General features: G+C 34.0%; 1 protein-coding gene across 1 annotated transcript; it reads right to left on the reverse strand.

Moving 5' to 3' along the window:
• Positions 1–21229: 21229 nt before the first annotated feature.
• LOC127122605 (thaumatin-like protein) lies at positions 21230–22608 on the reverse strand. Its single transcript, XM_051052913.1, has 2 exons — positions 22495–22608; positions 21230–22262 (listed from the first exon to the last, which is right to left on the reverse strand). Exons 1-2 carry the CDS (start codon positions 22556–22558, stop codon positions 21508–21510), a joined length of 819 nt encoding a protein of 272 aa, XP_050908870.1. The 5' UTR covers positions 22559–22608; the 3' UTR covers positions 21230–21507.
• Between the last annotated feature and the right edge of the window lie 1943 nt (positions 22609–24551).

Raw genomic sequence — 24551 nt, forward strand, 5'->3', positions numbered from 1 at the left:
TGAATATTTGTTTGCTCTGTTTGCTTGTATGCTTGTATGCTTGCTTTCTTCCTGGATAGGATTAGCTTGCAGTTGTGCAAGTAGGTAGAAACCTCAACGTAGGGCAATGATGCATGACAACACTAGGCTCGAGTACAGCTCCCTGGTAGTGTGTCTTCCCCTTGGTTTCTGGCTAGATTTTCTTTCCCTTGAGGGGAACTACATCACCCTGATCCTCGTTCCAGACGAGGTATGTAGGCAGGAGACCGTGCGAGGTCTCTCCGGGCACCTTTTTTTTCTTTTTGTGTGTGTTTGCTTGTTATCTTGTGTTTGGTTCGGATGCCGACGTAAGTCCAGTGATTGGCGGTCGGGCTCCACGTTTGCCGGTGTGTCTTGTTTGGCGTGCGTGAGCCGAACTACGGCAGCTCTGATTCTCGTTCCAGACGAGATACGTAGGCATAGGATGCGACGTCCTATCGAGCTCTCTTCTTCTTAACCCCACCTGCGTTCCTTGTGTGTGTGTGTGATGTTTAGCAACCTATTCTTTCTTTTAGAACGTGGATCCCGTCGAGTACGACGGACGTGAGGGGTGTTAATACCTTCCCCTTGCGTAACCGACTCCCTTACCCTTTCTCTTTGGTCGCGAGACCATTTCCTTTCCAGGTTTCTCTGAGCATTTCCTTTCCCTATCTTGGGATAAATAACGCGCAGTGGCGGCTCTGTGTGTTTTTTTGTTTTAGCCCGCCGGTTGTTTTTCGCGGATGCGACAATCGGTAAAATATATTGATACTAATTCGATCATCTTTTTGTAGTACGAGCCTTGCAAAGTGCCCACGGACATATCCACTAATTCACTCTCCAACAATGGAGGTTGTACATGGGAGGCCAGTTCCCTCCATATCTGAGCGTACTCCTTGAACGATTCATTTCCCTCTTGTGACAGATTTTGTAACTACATGCGATTGGGAGCCATGTCCAAGTTATACTTGTATTGCCTCAAGAAAGCATTATCCAGGTCTTGACATGGGTTCTCTCCAACTGCATATACCAATCTAAGGACTCCCCACTTAGATTGTCTTTGAAACTGTGCATCATTAGTTTCTCATTTTTTACATAGGAAGCCATTTTCCTGACAAACATTTGGAGATGGTTCTTAGGGAAATTGACGCCCTTGTACTTCTCAAACTCATGGGCTTTAAACTTTGGAGGTATAACCACGCCTGGTACTAAGCACATCTTCATAGCATCGACTCTGAAGATATTGAAACCTTCAACAACATTCAATCTCTCTTCTAGGATTTTATATTTGTCATCGACCCTTGGTTCCCCAATAATGGCGGCAACGTGAGAGGTTGGTTTATTTTCTTGACCCATACCCTTATGGTATTCATCCTTATATTGTTGACTTAGGTTTATCTAGTTGTCTTGTGGAACCGATATTTGTATGGGACGAGATGCCCCACTCTGAACAAAAATCGGGATAGACCCTTCAGGATGAAGGGCGTTATTTTTTGGTGAAGTGATATTAGCTTCAGTCCCTTGGATATTAGAGATGAATCCTTAGAGGAAGTTACCGTCCACAAGTTGAGGGGTAAATATGGAAGCGGCCTTCCTTTTATCATTCTCAGCTTCTCTTGCCATCATGTTAGTGATGGCACCCGTGAGTTGGTCTATTTTGTCTTTCATTCCCTCGACATTTCCTTTTACCGAGTCTATATCCTCCCTAAGAGCAGCTTGATTTTGTTCGATTTTCTCCATGGTCTTCTTTTGGAGAGCCCGAGTTTGGTAAGACGGGTGGAGAGTTAGGTTGTCTTGAGCGGTGATTCTACATAGACGATAGGGGGAAATGATTTTTGTTTCTTTTTATGCATGTGTATGTATGAAGGAACGCATGAGTATGTATGTAAAAATATTTAGGGGAATCTTGACCATTCATTGATTGTAAGCAAGATAAAGATATTAGAAATTCAAAGTACTTTATTTATTCCATAATTCGAAAACAGTAATAAAGAAAACCCAAAGCTTATTCATAACTTGTAGAAGGGAAACACAAATAATAAAAAACATTACAATAGAAAACTTCTAACAATGTTCCTTGATCCTAGCTCTAAATTTCTCCACCATGTAACGACACATCTTGAGGAAGTCACAAATGTCTTTCTGAGGCTTGAATATGTTTGTCATATACTCAGCTTCCTTAAGACTTCGGGGTATCTCCTCAATTAGGTCATTAGACAGTATGAACAGCTTTAGGTATTTTTCCCTATAATATCCATCCTTCTCTTGAATGTTTAACACAATGGCCTTGTCTTCCTCGATGGTGTCAGTCATTGCTTGGTTATGCCCCTCTACATAAGTGCCCCATTTCCTCATCTCGTCATATGCTTCTTCCCGGAGATTCCTTTGTCTCTTAAGATCCACTACCTCTTTGTAAGCTTTACTCCATTTAGAAGGACGCATGGCAGGGAGTTTTTCCTCTCCATATTCTCTGAATTATGCTTAGGCTTTTTATAGATTTACAATTAGGTTAGACTTTTAATTAGATTGTTGTATTAGGAAACTTAGGATTTGATTGCTTATTTGATTGATTGTAACTAGAAATTTGACTCAATTAGGGTTTTTCATCTGATTATATACTTGGTCAAATTTTCATTGTAATTTGTACTATGTAATGAATCTATGAATAGATTTGGAAAGTTTTGATTGAATTTGAAATTGCAGGCTTTTGTTTTGATCAAACTCTACTTCCAATTGCAGGCAGATTAGGGTTTGGGAGTGAATTAGGGATGAACTCGGGTCATGAGCTTGACCCGGTTCAGTGATGGACTTGATTCGTGATTGACCTAGTTGAATTGTGGACTTGGGTCAATCATTTGACACAATTGAAGTGGGCTTGGTTCGGTCTGGTCAACCCCTTAACCGATTTCAAAACCCCAACTAAATTAATAAAAAACAAATCAACAATACTTAATAAACTTTTACTAAAAAAATTATTAATAAAAAATCAAACTGAGGAGTAAGAGATCTCAATACCTTCTCAATGATTACTTGTTCAGAAAGAGTCTATCCACCAGATTTCATCTGAATTATGATCATAATCACTCTAGAGATGTAATTTTGTACCTTATCATTGTTCTTCATGTTGAGATTTTCATATTGCTTACATAGAGACTGAAGCTTCACCTTCTTCATTGATTCATCATCTCCGTAGCATTGTATCAGTATGTCCCACGCAGCCTTCGTCATCGTCGAATTAGTGATCTTCTCGAACACATTCACATCCACACACTAATGAATGTAGAACAGATTTTTCTGGTCTTTCTTCCTCAACTCTCTATATGTGTTCCTTTGTGCTTCAGTTGTATCTAGTGCAACCGCTGCATAAACATCATTGACGAGATCAAGAACATCTTGAGTGCCAAATAACACACTCATCTAAATCATCTACCGATTCCAGTTCTTTCCATCAAATACTGGAAGCTTTGTATGTACTTGAAATTACTGCCAACTTGATTTATGTTTATGTACTATGTCGTAACCTAAAATGTTTAGTGTCTTTTGTTGGCTTAAAGTATCTCATACAAGAACAAAAATCACAGAGGATGATAAGTTTAGTTGAGAAACTAGATGAATTGTACTATCTGATCATTCCAAATAAGGAAACATATAATTCAACCGTAAACCCACATACAATTAAATTACCAAATTATGCATTATGGCACTTTAGGCTCGACCAACTTTCCCATTCTAGAATGATGAACTTAAAAATTTGGTTTCTCTTTATTTTTAGTGATTAAAATTCAGCCTATGATATATGTCACTTTGCTAAGCATAGAAAATCATGTTTCACTCACAATTTGAATAAAGCTTTCAATCCATATGACTTGATCCATTTTGATATTTGGTGTCCTATCTCAGTTATATCGGTTTGTACTCATTCTTTTTTTTGTTATTGATGATAATACTAGATACACATGGATCATTTGGATGAAAAATAAAAGTGAAATAAGACAACATGTTGTGAACTTTATCAAACATATTGAAATACAATGCAACCATTATGTTAAAATAGTAAGGACTGACAATGGTTCTGATTTCATTATCTCTCTCTCTCTCTCTCTCTCTCTCTCCCTCACTCCACTCCCTCCTCCTCCCTCCCTCCCTCCCTCCCTCCTCCTCCTCCCTCCTCCCTCCCCTCCTCTCTTCTCTCTCTCTCTCTCTCTCTCTCTCTCTCTCTCTCTCTCTCTCTCTCTCTCTCTCTCTCTCCTCTCTCTCTCTCTCTCTCTTCTCTCTCTCTCTCTCTCTCTCTCTCTCTCTCCTTCCTCTCTCTCTCTCTCTCTCTCTCTCTCTCGCTCTCTCTCTCTCTTCTCCTCTCTCTCTCTCTCTCTCTCTTCTCTCTCTCTCTCTCTCTATATATATATATATATATATATATATATATATATATATATATATATATATATATATATATATATATATATATATATATATATAATATAATATATATATATATATATATATATTAAATTCAATGTTTTGGTTTTTTTAAAATTTATGTAATATTTTTTGTTCCTCTTCGATTTTGCTAATGTGACAATTTTGTTAATATTTTTTTGATGTTGTTCATAATATAGTTTAGCACATGTGAGTTAAAATACAATAATGACATGGAAACAATATATTCTAACCCATACATGTCACTCATGTGTCATGGCATTGGCGCGGCTACCACATCATCAAAATTGAATACTAAAAAAATTTCAAAGAGTATTAAATAGAATAACTAAAAGGTTGAGTTTTAAAATATTTTTAAAAAATAGGGGATAAGAATTGCAACAAGGAATTACCATTTCCTCTGACTCGTATTGTCACTTGGTGAAAAGTTTGTATTTTTTTATCGAAGACTGTACACCACAACAAGGAAGGACCATTTCCTCATTCTCTTCTTTGAACGTTTTGGAGTGTGTTTTACAATATAGAACTTTTGTCAACAAAAATTACAAGAAGTGAGTAAAACTATCGTACCCTATAGGAATGTCGTAAGTCCTACTAGATTGATGTCATACTTAAATTTAGAAAAATAATTGACATGATATAAATGGGAGGCATGCGTAGCATATTGAGTTGGTTGGTGATTAATGGTAAAAGTGCATAAACATAAACTAAAAGGGTAGAAAATCTAATAAGAAAAGCAATTGGACCCTTTCAAATTATTTCTCTATCTTTGTGTGGTAAGCTCGTCTAAACTCATAAAGATCTCATTAAATATAATGACTATTATACCAACATAGTTGAATGAAATGCAATGTATTTCTACGCAACCCTCTTCATCTAATTACAATCCCCAATTTCTTGAACAAAGTCCCATCTCACAAAGGTTTGATTGAACGTTAAAATACTTTTGTCATAACTAGTATACCCTATGTCTAAAATCATGTCTTCCAATAATATTTATTACAATCGCATTATATATGGTTAGTTTTCAAACACAAGGAATAATTCAAATATTAGTGAATAATATAAGGCTCGATTTTCTTTACCACAACAACTCTAACCTTGTGGATGTAATGGGTTCGGGTAGTTGTGTGTCATGAGAGAGTTTGTATCCGTTCAAAAATTATAATTGAGAGGATTTGTAATTTTTTCTGTCCTAAAATTTCAACTAAGAGGGTTTATAATTTTTTAGTCCAAAAATTGCAATTTTATGGCGTTTGCAATATTCTCTTTGTAAAAATTGCATTTGTACGAGAGTTTGTAATTTTATCCTTGTAAAAATGACAAGTTGAGTAGAAAAATAATTTTCTGCTCAAATGAGTAAAGAATTACAACTTGAGTAAAAAATGATATAAAAATAAATGATTTTCTGCTCAAATGAACATTTAAAATCACAAACCTTAAACCCAAATAATTTTCTACACTTGTAATCCATCATAGAGAACTCCTAATGACAAAATTTAAAGTGAAGGGTGTAGATAGTTTGAAGTGCTTCGTGACGTTTCTTTAGCAATTATAGATATCAAAATGCCTTTATAATGGTATTTTTTTAGGATTCACGCGGATCACTAATGATACTGCCTTGAGCATTGGTAATCATGAAATGAACGACAAAGATTTATTTAGGTTTAACGCTAAGTTATCCCCTCAGTTTTGTTAAAAAATGGGAAGATTGGAAGGCGTCACCTGAGAAATCATTGAAAAAAACCTTAAATACAGTTACATGGATTCGAAATGTGCTCCCTAATAGTTATGTTCCCTCGACTTTCTAAAAGACCGAGGTAATAGGTTTATTTTATTTTATTTTTGGGAAAATATGACGCTCACTTATATCTATATTACCTCAGTTTTTTAAAAAATTGAGGGAGAGGGTTATTTTTTAAAAAAATAATAATAAATATGTCGCTCCCAGGACCTATACACTCGATTTTTGGCATGATTGAGGTGAAAGCTTCGTCATAAAAAGTGTTATTTGTAGTAGTTGTAGAGATTTATTTTAGTTTTTGTTGCTTGCCCAAAATTATGTTTATACTACTACTAACTCAAATAGTTATTGATACAAATGTGTATTCTAAAGAGGGAATACATACGTGAATAAGGATGTAAAAAATATCGTGAAGGATGGAAGATCAAATCAATCATAGGAGACATGTACTCCCAACAACAAGAAAAATCTCACACCACTACTTAAAAATAGGGAATCAATACTAAATTTATAATAACAATAGTGTTTTTTTATTAATATTTTATTTTTATTTTTATTTCTAGAACATATAATATTAGCGAGCTAACTGACTTTCCTTAATTGTAGTTGATCAATTACATTAGGCTCAAGGTAGTTAGAACATTATGGGCTTTAACTTTAGCCCAATTTCTTGTATAAAGCGAATGGTCTCTTTCACTTATAATTAGATAATATATTCTTTACTAATGCATTTTAGTTGAATGGGCTCTTTATCCATTTCTCATCATGTAATATGGTATCAGTAGGCAAAATAATTTTTTTCATTCTCTTTCTTTTTCCCTTCGTTTCATTCATCTTTCAGCTAGGGTTCCTCTGCACATCTTCACCCCCTTCTTCGTCCAATTTCATCGACCACCACCATGACTTCTGATGGCAAATTCGATCACGGTGATTCGTCCATCAAAGATTACATCACCTAAAATTCTAAAACCAACACAGAGGAAAAATACTCAATCTTAATCCCTATATACCCCTTTTATCTCCACCCCGATGAAAACCCTAGTGCCTCTCTAGTTATGCAGCCTCTCGATGAAAATAACTATCACAATTGGCGCAAGTACATGCATCGTGCTTGAATATAGAAGAACAACCTCTACTTTATTAATGGAACCATTATCAAACCAAATCCATATGACCCCGCTTTTAAGTTATGGGATCGTGCCAATAGCATGGTGCTTTCTTGGATCAACAGAATGCTTTCACCTTACTTAGCATAAAGCACGATTTTTTTAATTCGGAATTCGATCTATGGGATTATCTTTATGATCAATTCACCAAAGGAAACCATTTTTAGTTCTCTGATCTCTTATGATCTACATTCCATCAGACAAGGTTATAGATCTCTTTCTCAATATTTGACTGATCTCAACATCATTTGGGATGATCTTGAAGACCTTTTCCCAACATCTTCTTGTTCATGCCCTATTCTTTGCACCTGTGATTTGGCTAAGGTTGTTTAAAACTACAAGCATTTAGAGTTTGTTTCATGCTTCCTCAAGGGCTTGAACAATAACTATCAAAACGTTCGCACTCAAATCCTTCTTCTTAACCCCATTACTAGCACTAGTCGCGTCTATTCCCTAATCGCTCAATAAGAATTCGCTTCACCATCTCCTTCCACTGTTACTCCCACCATTATATATGCCAACAACCCTAACAACACAGGTCGTGGAAAAAGAATATGCAATTCAAAAGATTCAATGATATGCACCAACTGCCACAAAACGAATCACATTATGGAAACATGCTACTTCAAAAAATACCAAGTATCCTTCAGATTCCAAGCCAACACTCAATTCACATAAAAATGGGGTCATATCGAAGGAAGATTAACAGCATCTTCTTATTCTTTTACAACAAACAAAGAAAGATGCTCATAACTCGACGATTGATAAGGGTCTTATTTCTCAGACAATATCAGGTATCTTAAACACAGGTACTAATTTAAACTTTTCTTTTCTGCGGATTCTTGATTCAGGGGCATCTGACCATGTATGCCCCTACATTAAGTGTTTTCTGATATTAAACTTATTGACCCTATCCATATTCATATTCCCAATGGGAATATCATTGTTGCCAATTTTTCAGGCATAATCATTCTTGATCCCTCTTTAATATTGCAAAATGTCTTCTATATTCCTGAATTTAGGTTTAGCCTTATTTCCATTTCAAGATTATGTCACATGTTTCATAACAATATTTCATTCTCACACAATTCTTGTCACATTCAGAATGTGTCTACAAATAGGGTGATTGGACAAGTGGTTCAACATAGTAATCTTTGCATTGTCCACAAAGTTCCTATACATAATTCTCTTTACACTACCACACTTCAGTCACACCAATGCTTGGAACTCTGATAACTTAACAAATGTTTCCCCTCCTAGTAATCTAGATATATGGCATCATATGTTAGGTCATCCCACTAATGAGGTATTGTAACAAATGTCTCAGCCTTTCCCATTTGTCAAATATCATAAAAAAATCTATTTGTCATGCTTTCCATATTGGTAAACAATGTATATTACCATTTCTTGTTAGCAATTCCATCGCATCTCACTATTTTGAATTAGTGCACATAGACGTATGGGGCCCTATTGTTGTAAACTCTTTATACGATTTTCAGTATTTTCTCACTGTTGTAGATGATTTCACACGTTATACATGAACATTTTTAATGCATACTAAATCTGATACTAAGACTCATATTCAAAACTTTATTGCATATTGTCAAAATCAATTTTTTGTTCAAATGAAAAATATTATGAGTGATAATGGTAGTGAATTCATTATGCCATCTTATTATGCATCCTTAGGAATTTTACATCAGAGAAGTTGAATAAAAATCCCTCAATAGAATTTCTTTTTTGAAAGAAAGCATAGGCACTTACTTAATGTTACTAGAAATCTATTATTTCATGTTAATTTACCTAGAAACATTGGTATTTTTCTCTCTGTCATGCCACATATTTAATTAATATTTATATAACCTAGTATACATAACAACACACAATATGAGCTTCTTTTTAAGGAACCTCCCTAACTTACCCATCTCAAAACCTTTGGCTTCCTAACCTATGCCACTAATATTACAAGACATAGAGACAAACTTGATCCTAGATCTTCTAAGTGTCTCTTTCTAGGCTATCCCAATGGAATTAAAGGGTACCTTCTTTTTTATCTTAATGCAAGATCTACCTTTATTTCCAGAAATTGTACCTTCTATGAAAATACCTTCCTTTACACTCCTCCAAACAAAACCACCAATACCCCTAATGAATCTCATGACATTGAACAAAACATCACACCACTCATATTTGACTTTTCCACAATCACAAATCCTGCACCTTCCACCAGTAGACCTATAAATCATGCACCCTTCATTAAACCCCTCCCCACATAGCACAACTGAATCTGCCATTGCACGTATCACCACACCTATCAATCAAGGCCATTCATTTAGCCTCATTCACATAACACAGTTGAGCCTGATATTGAAGCCTCAGATGATTAACCTAATAGTGAGCCCTCTGATAGTGCACATGCATCTCCTACAAACCTCCTGACAAATAGAAAATCAACCAGAAACAAAATACACCTACATATTTAAAAGATTTCATTTGCAATGCATATCAGTCTCCTATTCCTTATGATATTTCCAGTTTTATTTCTTATAGTAATATATCTCATGTATTTTATTCCTTTATATCTTCGATTTCTGCTTCTCGTGACCCTACTACTTATAAGCAAACCATAATCCATCTTCATTGGCTTAAGGCCATGAATAGTGAAATCCAAGCACTCATAGACAACAATACTTGGATATACACGATCCTTACATTAGGTAAAAAGGCTATAGGTTGCAAATGGGTCTACAAGACCAAATTCAATACTGATGAAACCGTTGAAAGACATAAGGCAAGGTTAGTCGCCAAAGGATTCACACAAATTAAAGGTATTAATTTCTTCGACAGTTTTCACCTATTGCAAAATTGACCACTACAAGACCCCTTGTTTCCTTAGGCTCATCATTAAATGTTTTATCTTCATCAACTTGATGTTCACAATGCTTTCCTTCATGGATATTTGGATGAGGAGGTGTACATGTCATTACCCAAAGGCATAACACCTTCTTATCCAAATAAAGTTTGTAAACTTTTAAAATCACTTTATGGATTGAAGCAATTTAGTAGATAATGGTTTGAAAAATTATCTAATGTGATGTTGTCTAATGACTTTAAACAATTCTCTAATGATCACTCTTTATTCGTTCATCAATCTCATAACAATTTCACTCAACTACTCATATAGGTTGATGATCTTATTATTACAGGCAATAACTGTGAGTGCCTTCTTCCGTTTAGATATGTTTTGAATGATGTCAAAACTAGGAAATAATGTTTACGTACATTAGACGGTATCATCCGAGTCTAGTTGTGCACTTTAGCGTTCTTGCATTAGGAAGCATGTCAAGATTGTTGGAAATGGTCTGGAACATATTTGTGCATCAAAATATTGTGTTGAGCATGAGAAAATTGATTTAAATGAAAAATATTCATCACAGGTCAATTTATTAATGATTTTTTTAAACTTTAGGTCGACACATAGATGGTACAGGTCGACACGTACGCTGCAGTATTAAAGATTGCAACTTATGTCTCACGGGCCGAATCTTTAGGTCGACCTATAGGCAGCACATGACCTTACAGGTCGATACATGACTCGTATAGATCGACCTATTGATTAATTTTTTTGAAAAATTACATTTGTTTCCATTCCTTTGCTTCTTATGAATCTCATATATATATATATATATATATATATATATATATATATATATATATATATATATATATATATATATATATATATATATATATATATGATACATGAATCATCATCATCGTTCTCTAGCAAGGTTTCTAGAGTGAGTAAAACCCACATGAATCCAGGATTTCAAATCATCTCATCATCTTCAACTCAATCTATGCATACACACAATCAAACACATAATCATTTTTTGATTGGGTGTCATCTAGATTAGGATTGATAACGTCCAATTAGGTTTGTTGTACCGATAATATTGGGTTAAGATCTTTGAGGGATTCAAATAAGAAAACCGAGTTAGGGTTTTCATTCTAGATCTTTAGGGTTTGAAGGTTTTTGACAAGATTGTGTAATTCAGAACCGATCGAGTGAAAGCCTTGGGACTAGGTCTATCGTGCAAGGGAGTAGCGTGAAACGGTGGATCATGTTAACAAATCTTGGGTTCAACAAGTGTGCGCTTGGGATTAATTCAGTCGGGTGAAAGCCTTGAGACACGGAGGTTGTGCAAGGAAATAGCAACAACAGGTGAATTGAAGCGGCATTGTTGGTTAAATGATCGTACGCTTGGGATTAATTCAGTCGGGAGAAAGCCTTGGGACAAGAGGTACCTTGCAAGGAAGTAGCAAGAACGGGTGAATTGAAGCGGCGTGGTTAGTTACTTGATCAAGATTGGTCAAGGTTTTTGGAGGTGCTGGAGTCAAGAAAAAACTTAGGGTTTTTGGGATTTGACTTCTCATCTCTTGTATTCATACATTTGCAAAGTAAGATTTGTTATATTAATATCTCAATTTGAATTCGAATTGAGGGCAGAAGTACCCATAGCGAGGTTGATTGGGGAACTGCCTAAACAAATCCTTGTGTACTCTTTCTCTCTTTCTATCTCTATCTCTTTATTTTTCGGTTCACAAATTGTTGATTACTTTGGTTTTTTTATCAATATTGTTTGGAAGATAATTTTTGAATCATTTGTGAAATTTTTGTTGTTGTAGTAATCACATACCATTTGGTAGTGATTGGATTTCTAAGAACTACAAACACTATACAAACATTCAAACTCTATTGATCGCACACAAAGTGTTTGAAAGATTGTTTTAACTAGTTTTTTGTGTGTTGTTATCATTTGAGATAGATATTTATTATAGTAGAGTATTCAGTTTGATGTTTAAAGTGTTGTTAATCAACTTTTGGATTATTATCATACCATTGACACTCTTACGCATATCCGACTTTTTAATAGTAGGTTTGGTTAGACAACTTTTGATCCGGGAAATATTTGAAACTTGCTTCCACGCCATAAATTTTTCTAAGTCAAGTTCTCGTATAAATTTTTAACTTGGGATCTATTCACCCCCTATAGATCTAGGCTTATCGTCTAACAAGTGGTATCACGAGCTTAGGTTGTTTCTGGTCTTAATATTTTCTTATTAGATCATGGCTATCGAACCTAAAGGGGCGTATAATAGAGCACCTATTTTCACCGACGAGAATTATGGCTATTGGAAGCTTGTATGCATATCCATATCAACTCTGTTGATAACGGTGTATGGGACGTCATCATCAATGGTCCAAACGAAATTAAAATGACCAATGGTGAAGGTGTCATCATACCAAAAATGAAAAATCATTGGAATGATAATGATAGGAATTTGTGGTCTCATGATTGGAAAGAACAAAATATTATCATATATGCATTAGGTATTGATGAGTATTATCGTGTTTCATATTGTGAAACTTTCAAATCTATGTGGGACGCATTAGAAGTTTCCCATGAGGGAATTAATGAGGTCAAACAAGCTAGAATGAACACATTAAACCAAGGGTTTGAACTCTTTCATATGAAGCATAGTGAAACCATTATAGACATGCAAAAGAGATTCACATATCTTATTAATAGATTGAATTCTCTAGGTAATTCTATCTCTAATGCTATTTCTACTAACAAGGTTTTAAGGTGTCTTAACAGGGAATGGCAACCCAAGGTCACCGCAATTAAAGAAGCGAATGATCTTAAAGCACTTGATCTTACTACTTTGTTTCGTAAATTGGGAGAACATGAGCAAGGACTCACTTTCTTGGAAAAACATGAAAAGGAGTATGAAAATAAGATGAAGAAAGATAAAGGTAAATACAAGGTGGAAGAGAAGAAGTCCATTGCTCTAAAGACTTCTAGTTTAAAGTCCTCAAATAGTGAGCTTAGTGATTGTGAAACTAAAGATGACAAAGACTCTGATGAAGAAGACATGGGGTTGTTCATCAAAAGGTACAATAGATATATATGGACAAGCAAATAAGTACTCCGAAAAGAAGGACCATGGCAAGTCCAAAAGATTCTCAATTTCCTCAAAGGAAGATGAGAAGAAGAAAAGTAAGGGAAGAAGTATGTGCTATCATTGTGGCAAAGAAGGTCACATAAGGTCGGAGTGTCCTCAAATCGTGAAATGAAATGAAAAAGGTCATAACAAAATATCCAATAAGTCTAGAAGGGCTTATGTTGCTTAGGAAAGCGAAAGTGGTTTTTCAAGTGGAGAAAGTTCTAGCTCAAGCGACGAATCGGCAAAGATGTATTATATGGCCAACAAAGGAAAGAAAAAGAATGTAAGTCACTTTAAGCCTAAATCTACTCATGACTTATCTTATTCTCAATTACAATAATCTTTTGAAAATCTACAACTACAAGCCATAAAAGCTTCCAAAAAGCTTGCTTCAAACAAAAACAAATTTCTCATTTGCAAGCTAAAATGTTGTAAATGAAAAGAATATGGAAGCTATAAGGAAATCTATGATAGATATTTTAAAATATAAATGTGATGATAATAAAACCTCATGGTTTGGGTGTGAGACTTGTCATATTTGGCAAAAAGAATCAAGAGATCTTAAAGCCAAGTTGAACAACGTTTTGCAACCCAAAGTCACTTTTCGATTGACACTTCAAAATATTATATTTTATAGAAGGTATAATTATGTTGAAAAGAGTTCAAATAGCAAGAGAGCATCTTCTCACAATGTGTATTGCCATTATTGTTGCATGAAGGGTCATACCATTGCAAAGTGTAACTTTAGGAGATTCTTGGTCCCCAAATGCACTCATCAATGGTTGCCTAAATGAAACCAAGGTTTCACTAATCATCAAGGACCCAATGAAGATTGGGTACCTAGGACTAGTTGTTGATCTTGTAGGATAAATGTCTTGGCACTATGAAGAGAGTATAGGATCTCATTCGTGGAAGCTCAAGACATAATAATTGTGACACTTGTCTATCTCTTGACTTTGTGACAAAGAAGATAGAATGTTTTACTAAAGAGGTTAATGGTTAGTGTTATTTTAATTGGTAAAAGTGTATTAATTATTACTAATTTTTTCTATCCAAGAAGTGTCGGAAAAGGGTATTGTTCTTAATGATGTAGGTTATCTTCGACAAAGACATACTCAAGTTCATCAAATTAGGGATTGATCAACCTAATATGAGAAAACGTGAGGAGGAGCAAGATGATTATCATAATTGAACAAGATTGAAAGTCCAAGTATTAGGATGATCATCAAGTCAATGAGACTTTTGGGTACATTATTAATATCACTCTTAAATACTTGTACAAAGAGAAAAGTGGTAAGAGTATTTTGGTTATGTTTGTGTTTGTGGCACTTGTTATGTTTATTTCAACATTTGTTCAAAAGTCTCTCGTGGAATGCTTGTGCATCTTTCGTCTTCCATACGGTGAGGTTATATCGTTTTAATCATTTTTCTTATTTAGTAAGTGAGTATTTCTTTTACCTGTTTATTTTTCAAAGGTATATGATGTAGTATGTGTATGATATTTGTAATATTTTCTCACTTCCAAAAATTTCAATGCAACCATTGTGTGTTTCATTTCATATGTTTACAGTGGCTTTATACTAATTGTCATCATACTTGATCTATAACTTTTGTCATTTCATGCTTACTTTTGTGTTTGCCTGTTAACTGCTTTCAAACCATCAAATCATTGCATATGCATAGTCTCTTATTCATTAGTCAAGCATGAGTCATTATGAGTCATCAAACATCATTTCATAAGTCATAAATGTGAGTTTTGTAAAATTTTGTCCATAATGCATCGACACATGGTCGTATAGCTCGACGCATAACTTTGAATTTTTGTATTTGTCAAAAATACTTCAGGATGTATTGACACATTCATGGATAGGTTGACTTGTAGAATTAATTTTTAAATTCTTGTTAAACATTTCAGTATGTGCCGACACATAACCTTAGCAGGTCGGCACATAAACTCAGAGGTCGACTCATATTCTCTTGTTGGTCAAAATTTCTTCATTTCACATTCATGCACCTAGGGTTCTCAAGTCTCCAAGCTTCATCTTATCTCATAAAAGTCATTCAATTTAATTAAATGTTGTTTGTCTTATCTCATAATGCATCGACACATGGTCGTATAGCTCGACGCATAACTTTGAATTTTTGTATTTGTCAAAAATGCTTCAGGATGTATTGACACATCCATGGATAGGTTGACTTGTCGAATTAATTTTTAAATTCTTGTTAAACATTTCAGTATGTGCCGACACATAACCTTAGCAGGTCGGCACATAAACTCAGAGGTCGACTCATATTCTCTTGTTGGTCAAAATTTCTTCATTTCACATTCATGCACCTAGAGTTCTCAAGTCTCCAAGCTTAATCTTATCTCATAAAAGTCATTCAATTTAATTAAATGTTGTTTGTCTCTCTCAACCTATTTCATCTTCATTCACATTTTCATCAAATTTCTTCAATTCATCTTATTTTTCCCTCTTGTTCTTTCAAAAACTCTCTTTGTTTCCCTAAGTCATAAAAGTTCAAAATTCATACTTATTCTTACTATATCCTTACTTCCTTGTGTGTTTTATTGGTTTTTTTGTCTTTTTTGGGTGTGTGTGTGTTCTTAAATATATCATTCTCCATCATATTTCATTCAAACATTCTATCAAACACTTGGTGTGCACGTCCTATCTCAAATTTTTCAATGGCTCCTAAGCTAGCAAAGACTAAGGTTGATTCTAAAGGTAAAGGAAAGGCTAGTTCCTCATCTACTTCTATAGAAACTCCCTTCTCATTGGCATATCGAAGGTGTATTAAGGAGTTTGAAGAAAAGCACATGAATAGGCTTGTGATAAAATAGTATGTGTGGAAAGCCAAATATGTTGCTCAGTTGGCTCTTCCTATTATTGTTGAGTTGGTTTCTCATCAGAAGATTGATTACTTTTTGCAACTTGCACAAGATTATAATGAGGATCTTATTCGTATGTTCTATTCCGGACTGCATGCAAAAGATGGTTCTTGTTTTAAGTTTACCATTGGGAATGTGATTTATGAGTTTACATATAAATTGTGGAATTCATTTTTTAGGATAACTATTATTGATCCTGATGTGGGAGATGAACCAGATTTGTTGGTGACAGATGTTTATACTCATGTTGATTAGTATGGGAATGTTGTGGTGAACAAAATGATTAAAGCTCCTCGTCCTGAAGGTAGCTTTGAACCTCTTACCACTGGACAACTGAAGATGGTTCCAAAGATTTTGCTTTGGCTTGTTTCTCACGTTCTCCGTTCGAAAAATGATGGTTTTTCAAGAATTGATTATTCTGAAGTTCACTTGGTCTACATTCTGCTGAACAAGGTTAAGATAAATTGGCCTCATAACATTGTTTCGAGGATGTTTGTTATAAAGAAGTGCAACAAAGGTACTTAATTTTGCTATGTGTCTAATATTTCAAATATTATGAAATTCTTCAATATTGGCTTGCCTAACCTGTCATACAAGTCTTCTAGGTCTGTACAACAGTTTTCTCAAAGGACTCTTACAAATTTGGGATACTTTTGGAATGTCCAGCAAAGGCAATATTACTTCATTGCTATTAAAAATGTCAGAAGAGATTGTAACTTTGATGATCCTACTTCTTTTGAGGATGAAGGTGAAGAAGAAGGTGTCCATATGGAGGATGGGCATCATATTGGGGATCACCAAAATCTACATGAAGAAGATGTTATGATGCATGATGCACCTGTTTGAGATCATCATGGTACAGGTTCTGGTGCTAATTCTGTTGACACTGCCACCATTATTACTATGCTTAAAAATATGCATGTACAACAAGATGAGTGTTATGCTGACGAGTGTTGAAGGCAAATTGCATTTGAGGCTGCACAAATGGAGTCGTTACGTCTAACGCAGCAGTACATGTCTACTCATGATTCCAAATTTGAGGCTTTTGCTTCATATGTGACTGAGACTTTGGTGTCCTTACAGACTGATATGAATGCTAATCATGTTGATGTCCTGGCCAAGATTAATCATTTGATTTCAGCCCAGGAATGGGATTCTGCGTATTATGAGCCATTCTACCGTGAAATGTGTGATTTCTTGGATTCTCAGTATCATAATGAAGGACAAGGTTGGCATAGGGGTATGCCAAGAGGACGTAGGAGAAGATAAAGTGATGTCAGACTGATGTATTGTAATTGTGTCTTGGTTCTTTTTTTTTGTGGGTCTCTTGTTGTCACTATGTAGTTTGTCAAATCATGGGTGGAATCATTATGCATTTGCATTTTGGATTCTGGTTTGTTTTACTTTTGGTTTATGTATTAACAATGGATCTTTAACCATTTGAATTTAGACAATGGTTATTGCATTAAGTACTTATGGTTATTGTTATTGTTGTTTGTGTTATTTAGTTTATGTGTTATCATATATGTTATATGTATGTGAGCATATTTCTTATCTTTGCAAACTACCTCTATATTCTCTTGTGTATATATGTGATACTTCTAATTGTGTGTTTGGTCTCTTTTTGATGTTATCAAATGGGGAGAAGTATGATGCACACATTCAGGGGGGCTCTCCATGAACAATAACGCATTGTCTCAAGTTTTTCCATCATCAAAAAGGGGGACTATGTGGGTGCATTCTTCCGTTTAGATATGTTTTGAGTGATGTCAAAACTAGGAAATAGTGTTTATGTATATTGGACAGTATCATCTGAGTCTAGCTGTGCACTTTAGTGTTCTTGCATTAGGAAGCATCTCAACATTGTTGGAAATAGTATGGAAAATATTTGGGCATCAAAATATTGTGTTGAGCATGAGAAACTTGGTTTAAATGAAAAATATTCATTACAGATCGACACATACGACTACATGTCGACCTATTGATGACTTTTTTAAACTTCAGGTTGACACATAAATGGTACAGGTCAAAACGTATGCTGAAGTATTAAAGACTGCAGCTAATGTCTCATGTGCCGAGTCTTCAGATTGACCTATAGGCAGCACATAACCTTATAGGTCGACAGATGCTTCTAATAGGTCGACACATGACTTGAATAGGTCGACACATGACTCATATAGGTCGACCTATTGATTAATTTTTTTTGAAAAATTACATTTGTTTCCATTCTTTTTGCATTCGTTTTGCTTCTTACGAGTCTCTCTCTCTCTCTCTCTCTCTCTCTCTCTCTCTCTCACACACACACACACACACACACACACACACACACACACACACACACACACACACACACACACAAACACACACACACACATACACACACACACACACGCGTGCGCGCGCGCACACACACACACACACACACACACACACACACACACATATATATATATATATATATATATATATATATATATATATATATATATATATATATATATATATATATATATATATATATATATATATATATATATATATATATATATATATGATACATGCTTATCCTCTAGAAAGGTTTCTAGAGTGAGTAAAACCTACATGAATCTAGGATTTAAAAGCTTCTTATTATCTTCAATTCAATCTATGCATACATGTAATCAAACTACACATAATCATTTTTTGATTAGGTGTCATCTCGATTAGGATTGATAATTCCCAATTAGGTTTATTGTATGGAGAACATTGGGTTGAGATCTTTGAGGGATGAGTAAAATTTTAGACTCACACCCTTAAATATCCCCCCCATCATATTTTTAAAAAGGAAATCAAAGTTTTAAGTTCGCACCTTCAATTATATTTGTCCTTAAATAAAAACAAATTAATTATGTATTAAACCAACATAATAATGAGATAATTTATCATGTTTGAATAACTCAATCCACACACATGAAACAGACCTATACTAATACCAACTAGTGAACATCCAGAAACTTAAGAATACATACATTAGACATTGTAAGTATTTAATTCAATCCAAACACTAACAAAAAGAAAAACGAAAATACTCGAAACAGCCTCATTCTACCAACAAAGAAGCCTCGTTTTCTAATTGTTGTAAATAAACCATGTTATATATTTATGCATCAAACAACTACAAGGATAAGGAAAAACTCACCAGCTAGCAAATAGAGTTATGAATCTAACAATTTAGTTGGAGAAACCACTGCGTATCTGTCAATAAATAACAACTACATCAAATATTAGGATAAGATTCATACAAGTAAGTCAAAAGGAAATAACACAGTGAGATACAGCAGCAAGCAAAAACAACTAACAAAGTAAGATTCATCCACAATATTGTTCAGAGTTTGGATATAGCTGTTAAAAGCCATTGAGTATAATCGAATTTGGTGGCCCAAATTATAAGATAAACCAGAGGACTAAGAAAATATTATCATTCAAATTATCCTAAAGGCACTTTTACACAAGAATATATCAAGAACTTAAACTTAGAAAAAAAATCCAAATAAATATAGAATAATATATTCAAATAATGTTAATCTTGTGAAAAGGGAAAGAAAATTATCACCTGAGTCCCATAAACCATAACAGTTATGTCAATATCATAAATCATGCTATGAAAAACAAAATCATATTATTACCTTAAAATTGGTGGTTTTTGGAATTGTGGATCGTTGAGTAGAAAAATTAGGCAATAGATCGACCGATTGCAGAACTACAGATTACGGAGCAGCAGAACAGAGCAGCAAAAACATGATTGTGGAACAGCAGAAAGCCTGATTGTTAGGTTCCATATTGATAATGATATTGAATATATAAGATTCTAATTTCAAATAATTGTAAGGGTTTGAATTTGAATGAAAGGAATAAATTGAGATCAAAAGGGTTTACCGGAAACTGGACGAAAGGAAAGGAATGTGAGAAATTTGAAACCGAAGTGGAAATTCAGAGAAGAAAGTTGAAAATCAGAGAAGAAAGATGAAAATAACGGAGAATTGAGATGAATTAGGGTTATTTTGTACGTTCGAAGAAGAAGGGCATATGAATAATTGTTTTCTTTTTTATTTATCAAATAACATTATTATTATTATTATTATTATTATTATTATTATTATTATTATTATTATTTTATTATTATTATTATTATTATTTTATTATTATTATTATTATTATTATTTATTAATTTTTAAAAAGGGAATGAAGAGTGAGAAAAACGCGTTTCACATCTGTGAGAGAATTTAGAAACAGTTAAGTAAATAGTGGCGGTTAAAATCGCCATCAGTTACTAATATTACGTCCTTTAGGAACACCGCCGTAATCAACCGAAGATTAACGCCATAATTTACACAGATTTTGATAATGATTCCATCATACAATACCTCCTTTCATAATGCATTTTAGCCAAATGGACTCTTTATCCATTTCTCATCATGTAATGAACAGTCAATTTAACAAATTATCTAGATTTTTTTTTGTTTGCTTTATATTTATATATCTCAATTTAGTAGTTAAAAAACATCTACCTCCGTATCTAATTCTCTTTAGAAGACTTAAAGGAAGTCATAGCTCATGGATTTTATTATTTCTACACCAAAATAATACTGTATGCACTAACATAAACTAATTCATAAATATCGGAAACCGACACTAATCAAACACAATGAGAAAATCTGAACAAAATACTTCAATGTATGCAGTTCTTAGACAACCTTCTGAACATTTCAATTTCTCATAAACACTTTCACTCCAACTTACTTAACTTGTGATAACACATTGCAAGCTCAATACTAAGTTCAGTAGCTATTTATTTACTAAGAAAATCTTTCAATATAATAATAACTCATGTTGAATTATTCATACCTTCATTAACCATTTTGGTGTCTCTTAAGTATAACTATTGCATACCCTCTTTCAAATTCTTCTTACTAATAAAATCAAAATCATTGTCCATAACAAAGATTAATATAATATTTGATTATTCATTTCTTATTAAGTAATATGCCATACATCAACATAATCAACCTATCTATCAAGAGCTTTATTATTACATATCAATAATATCAAGAGTGTCTTAAGAATCAATTGTTAATTTGATTCTATCCGAACCGAACTTCCACTATCACGTGTCAAAGATAAAAATAAATAAATAAATAAACAAATATGAAAAATACATATCAAATATAGACGCAAACTCAGACATCTGACAGACATGTTATACCGATACGCACTGACACGCATCATATATCAGAAACTTCAATACGAGGTTTTGGCACATCAACGGCAGCACGACCCCACCCATTAGGACAAAATGTGATTACATATTCTAAGGATCCACAACTCACAAGAGGAGTAGGAGTATCAAAAGCATAACTAAAATAATTAGGGCAAGCATCCTTAAATATTTTTGAGTAAACATTTGGCTTGCACTTCTCAGGATTTCCATAACCATTCCTACAACAAAAGTTATCAAGATCAAAAGCCAAACAAGCACTTTTGCAAGCCACAACTTCTCCATTAGAATTCAAAACCTCAAGCTCATGTGGACACAAACTTCTAACATCCTTCAAACAACCTTGAATGTTACACTTCGAATTTATGTTCTTGTTAGCAACGACGACGGAGACCGGAATGTTGTAACCGTCTACAAGACTAACATCATAGAAATTTGGTTTTCCTTTATCACCTTGAAGTGTGATTTCAACTAATGTAACTGGTGGAGTTCCTATGAGTCCATTGCAAGCTAGTTTTCCATCACAATCTCCTGTTTCACAAGATGGCTTCCAAGTATTTGAAGCAAAATTACAACCTGTTCTTGCCCAAATTCTTCCACTCCATGACCATGGTGCTAGAATTTTCTTTGTTTGGCTTGAAGGAAGATAGAATCCACCATCTGCTATGATTGGTTGACCAGTGTTTGGTGCTGTTGCTGGCCATATTGGAAAAGGACATTTGTTGTGTATATAGAATGTTGCTTGATGTCCCTCTACTTTACCTGCAAATTATTTCATAAAAGTAATTAAATATAGCCGTTACAACAGCGACCAGTATAGAAGATTTGTTAACGAAATTCGGTTAATGATCTTTGTTAACTCGGTTCGGATAATCTAACACTAATAACAATATGAAATATGAAGGTATAGAAATAATCTTTGTTAACTCGGTTCGGATAATCTAACACTAATAACAATATGAAATATGAAGGTATAGAAATAATGGATGCTTACCATAATAATTGTAAAGTGTGATTATGAAGAAAATTAAAGGGGTTATAGATTCTAGTAGATGCATTTTTTAATCTTAACACAATTTGGTAGTAAATGTTTAACATCTAGTATGTATATATATATATATATATATATATATATATATATATATATATATATATATATATGAGGATTAGAGAATAAATTATAGTTTGTTCTTCAATTGCACTCCAAGATTGTAAGATTGATATATGATCTTTAAGGAAAAGGAAAAATGTAACAACTTATGATTTTTAGCTTAAAGCATTGTCTTCAATTGAAGGAGATTAATAAACAATTGAGGATCATAGAGAGGTTTACACGTACACACTAGAGTGAAAATGATGAAAATGTTGTTTGTTGCTATTTATTAAGTGCTTTTTATTTGAAGACTCTAAAACATAAATTATTTGTAGAAATTTTAACTTTACATAAGTTGCAACTTATTAGTTATTATAACAAAATGCATAATTTTTAACTTGTAATTTCTCTATATTTTAAAGTGGGAGTATTTGTGCTAAGTTGCATTTTAAATAAAAATGTGTTTTACTATTGATTATTGATGATAATTATTCAACATTTTTAAAATGAATATTAGTGCATGAGACACTTTTAGTAAATAGAGAAAGAGAGAGAATAAAAAAATAAGGATTGTATTACTAAACATTGATTGTGTTACAAAATTGAATTACAAAGTATCTATTTATATACATCTAAGTGACTTGACTACTAAGTAACAAATATAACAAACTAAGTAACAAACCCTAAATCCTAATTAATATTGGGTTTGGGTCTCGCACAACTTGGATTATAATATTACTCAACATACTCCCATATAATCCAAGTTGTCGAACAAACGCTAATTATAGTCAATCTGAATTATTCTTAATTTTTTTCTCAAATTCAGGAATTTATCGATCTTCAATCCTTTGGTGAAAATGTCAGTCAACTGTGTTTCACTTGAGTAATGTCATACTTCAAGTTCACATTAATTTACATTCTCCCTTAAGAAGTCAAATCTAGTTTCGATGTGCTTACTCCTTCCATGCAAAACTGCATTATTCGCAAGATTTATGGCTGATTTGTTATCGATCTACGGCACCAGAGGTTTCTTCACTTCGACCTCAATCTCTTCAAGGACATATTTGATCCAAATTACTTGACATGCATCATAGGATCCTTCTATATATTCAGCCTCACACTATGAGAATGCCACTGCAGGTTTCTTTCTCAAGCACCATGAGATTGGGGCACCAAACATTTGAAAGAAATAACCAGTTGTGCTTCTTCGATCTTTCTTATCTCCACACCAATCAGCATCTGAATAGCAAGTAATCATAGCTTCTTTGCTTTCAGAGTCTCGTCGAAATAGAATTCCATAGTTTATCGATCCTTTTAAGTATCTTAGAATTCTTCTTGCAGTCTTCATGTGTGACACCCTTGGTTCACTCATGTATCTGCTAACTAATATGACTGAGAAACTTATATCAGGTTGACTATTGCACGCATATCTCAGAGATCCGAAAATTTGTTTGAACAAAGTCGCATCGACTTTGTTTTCCTCTCCATGATTCTCCAACTTCAAATTTGGTTCGACATGCAGGAGCTGAGTCATCCACCTTGAATGTCTTGAGTATCTCTTTGACATGCTTTCTTTGATGTAGCACCATACCTTGCTTCGACATTTGAAATTCCATGCCTAGAAAATAAAATAAGTTTCCCAGATCCGACATTTCAAATTCCCTCATCATCCGCTCGTTGAACTTCGACAAGTTCTCCAAGCTATTTCAAGTTACTAACAAGTTATCGACATATAAACAAATGATTATTATATCTTATGCCACAACCTGAACATAGACGTCATATTCAGATTTGCATTTGACGAATCCAAATTTGACTAAGTGTGAGTCAATCTTCTTGTTCCATGCCCTAGGTGCTAGCTTGAGACCATAGATCGCTTTGTGCAACTTGTATACTTTCCTTGCTTCCTCTTACATCATAAACCCATGAGGTTGTGTGACATAGACTTCTTCGTCTAA

This window comes from Lathyrus oleraceus, chromosome 1, assembly GCF_024323335.1.
Source record: "Lathyrus oleraceus cultivar Zhongwan6 chromosome 1, CAAS_Psat_ZW6_1.0, whole genome shotgun sequence".
In the NCBI taxonomy this organism is placed as follows: Eukaryota; Viridiplantae; Streptophyta; class Magnoliopsida; order Fabales; family Fabaceae; genus Lathyrus; species Lathyrus oleraceus.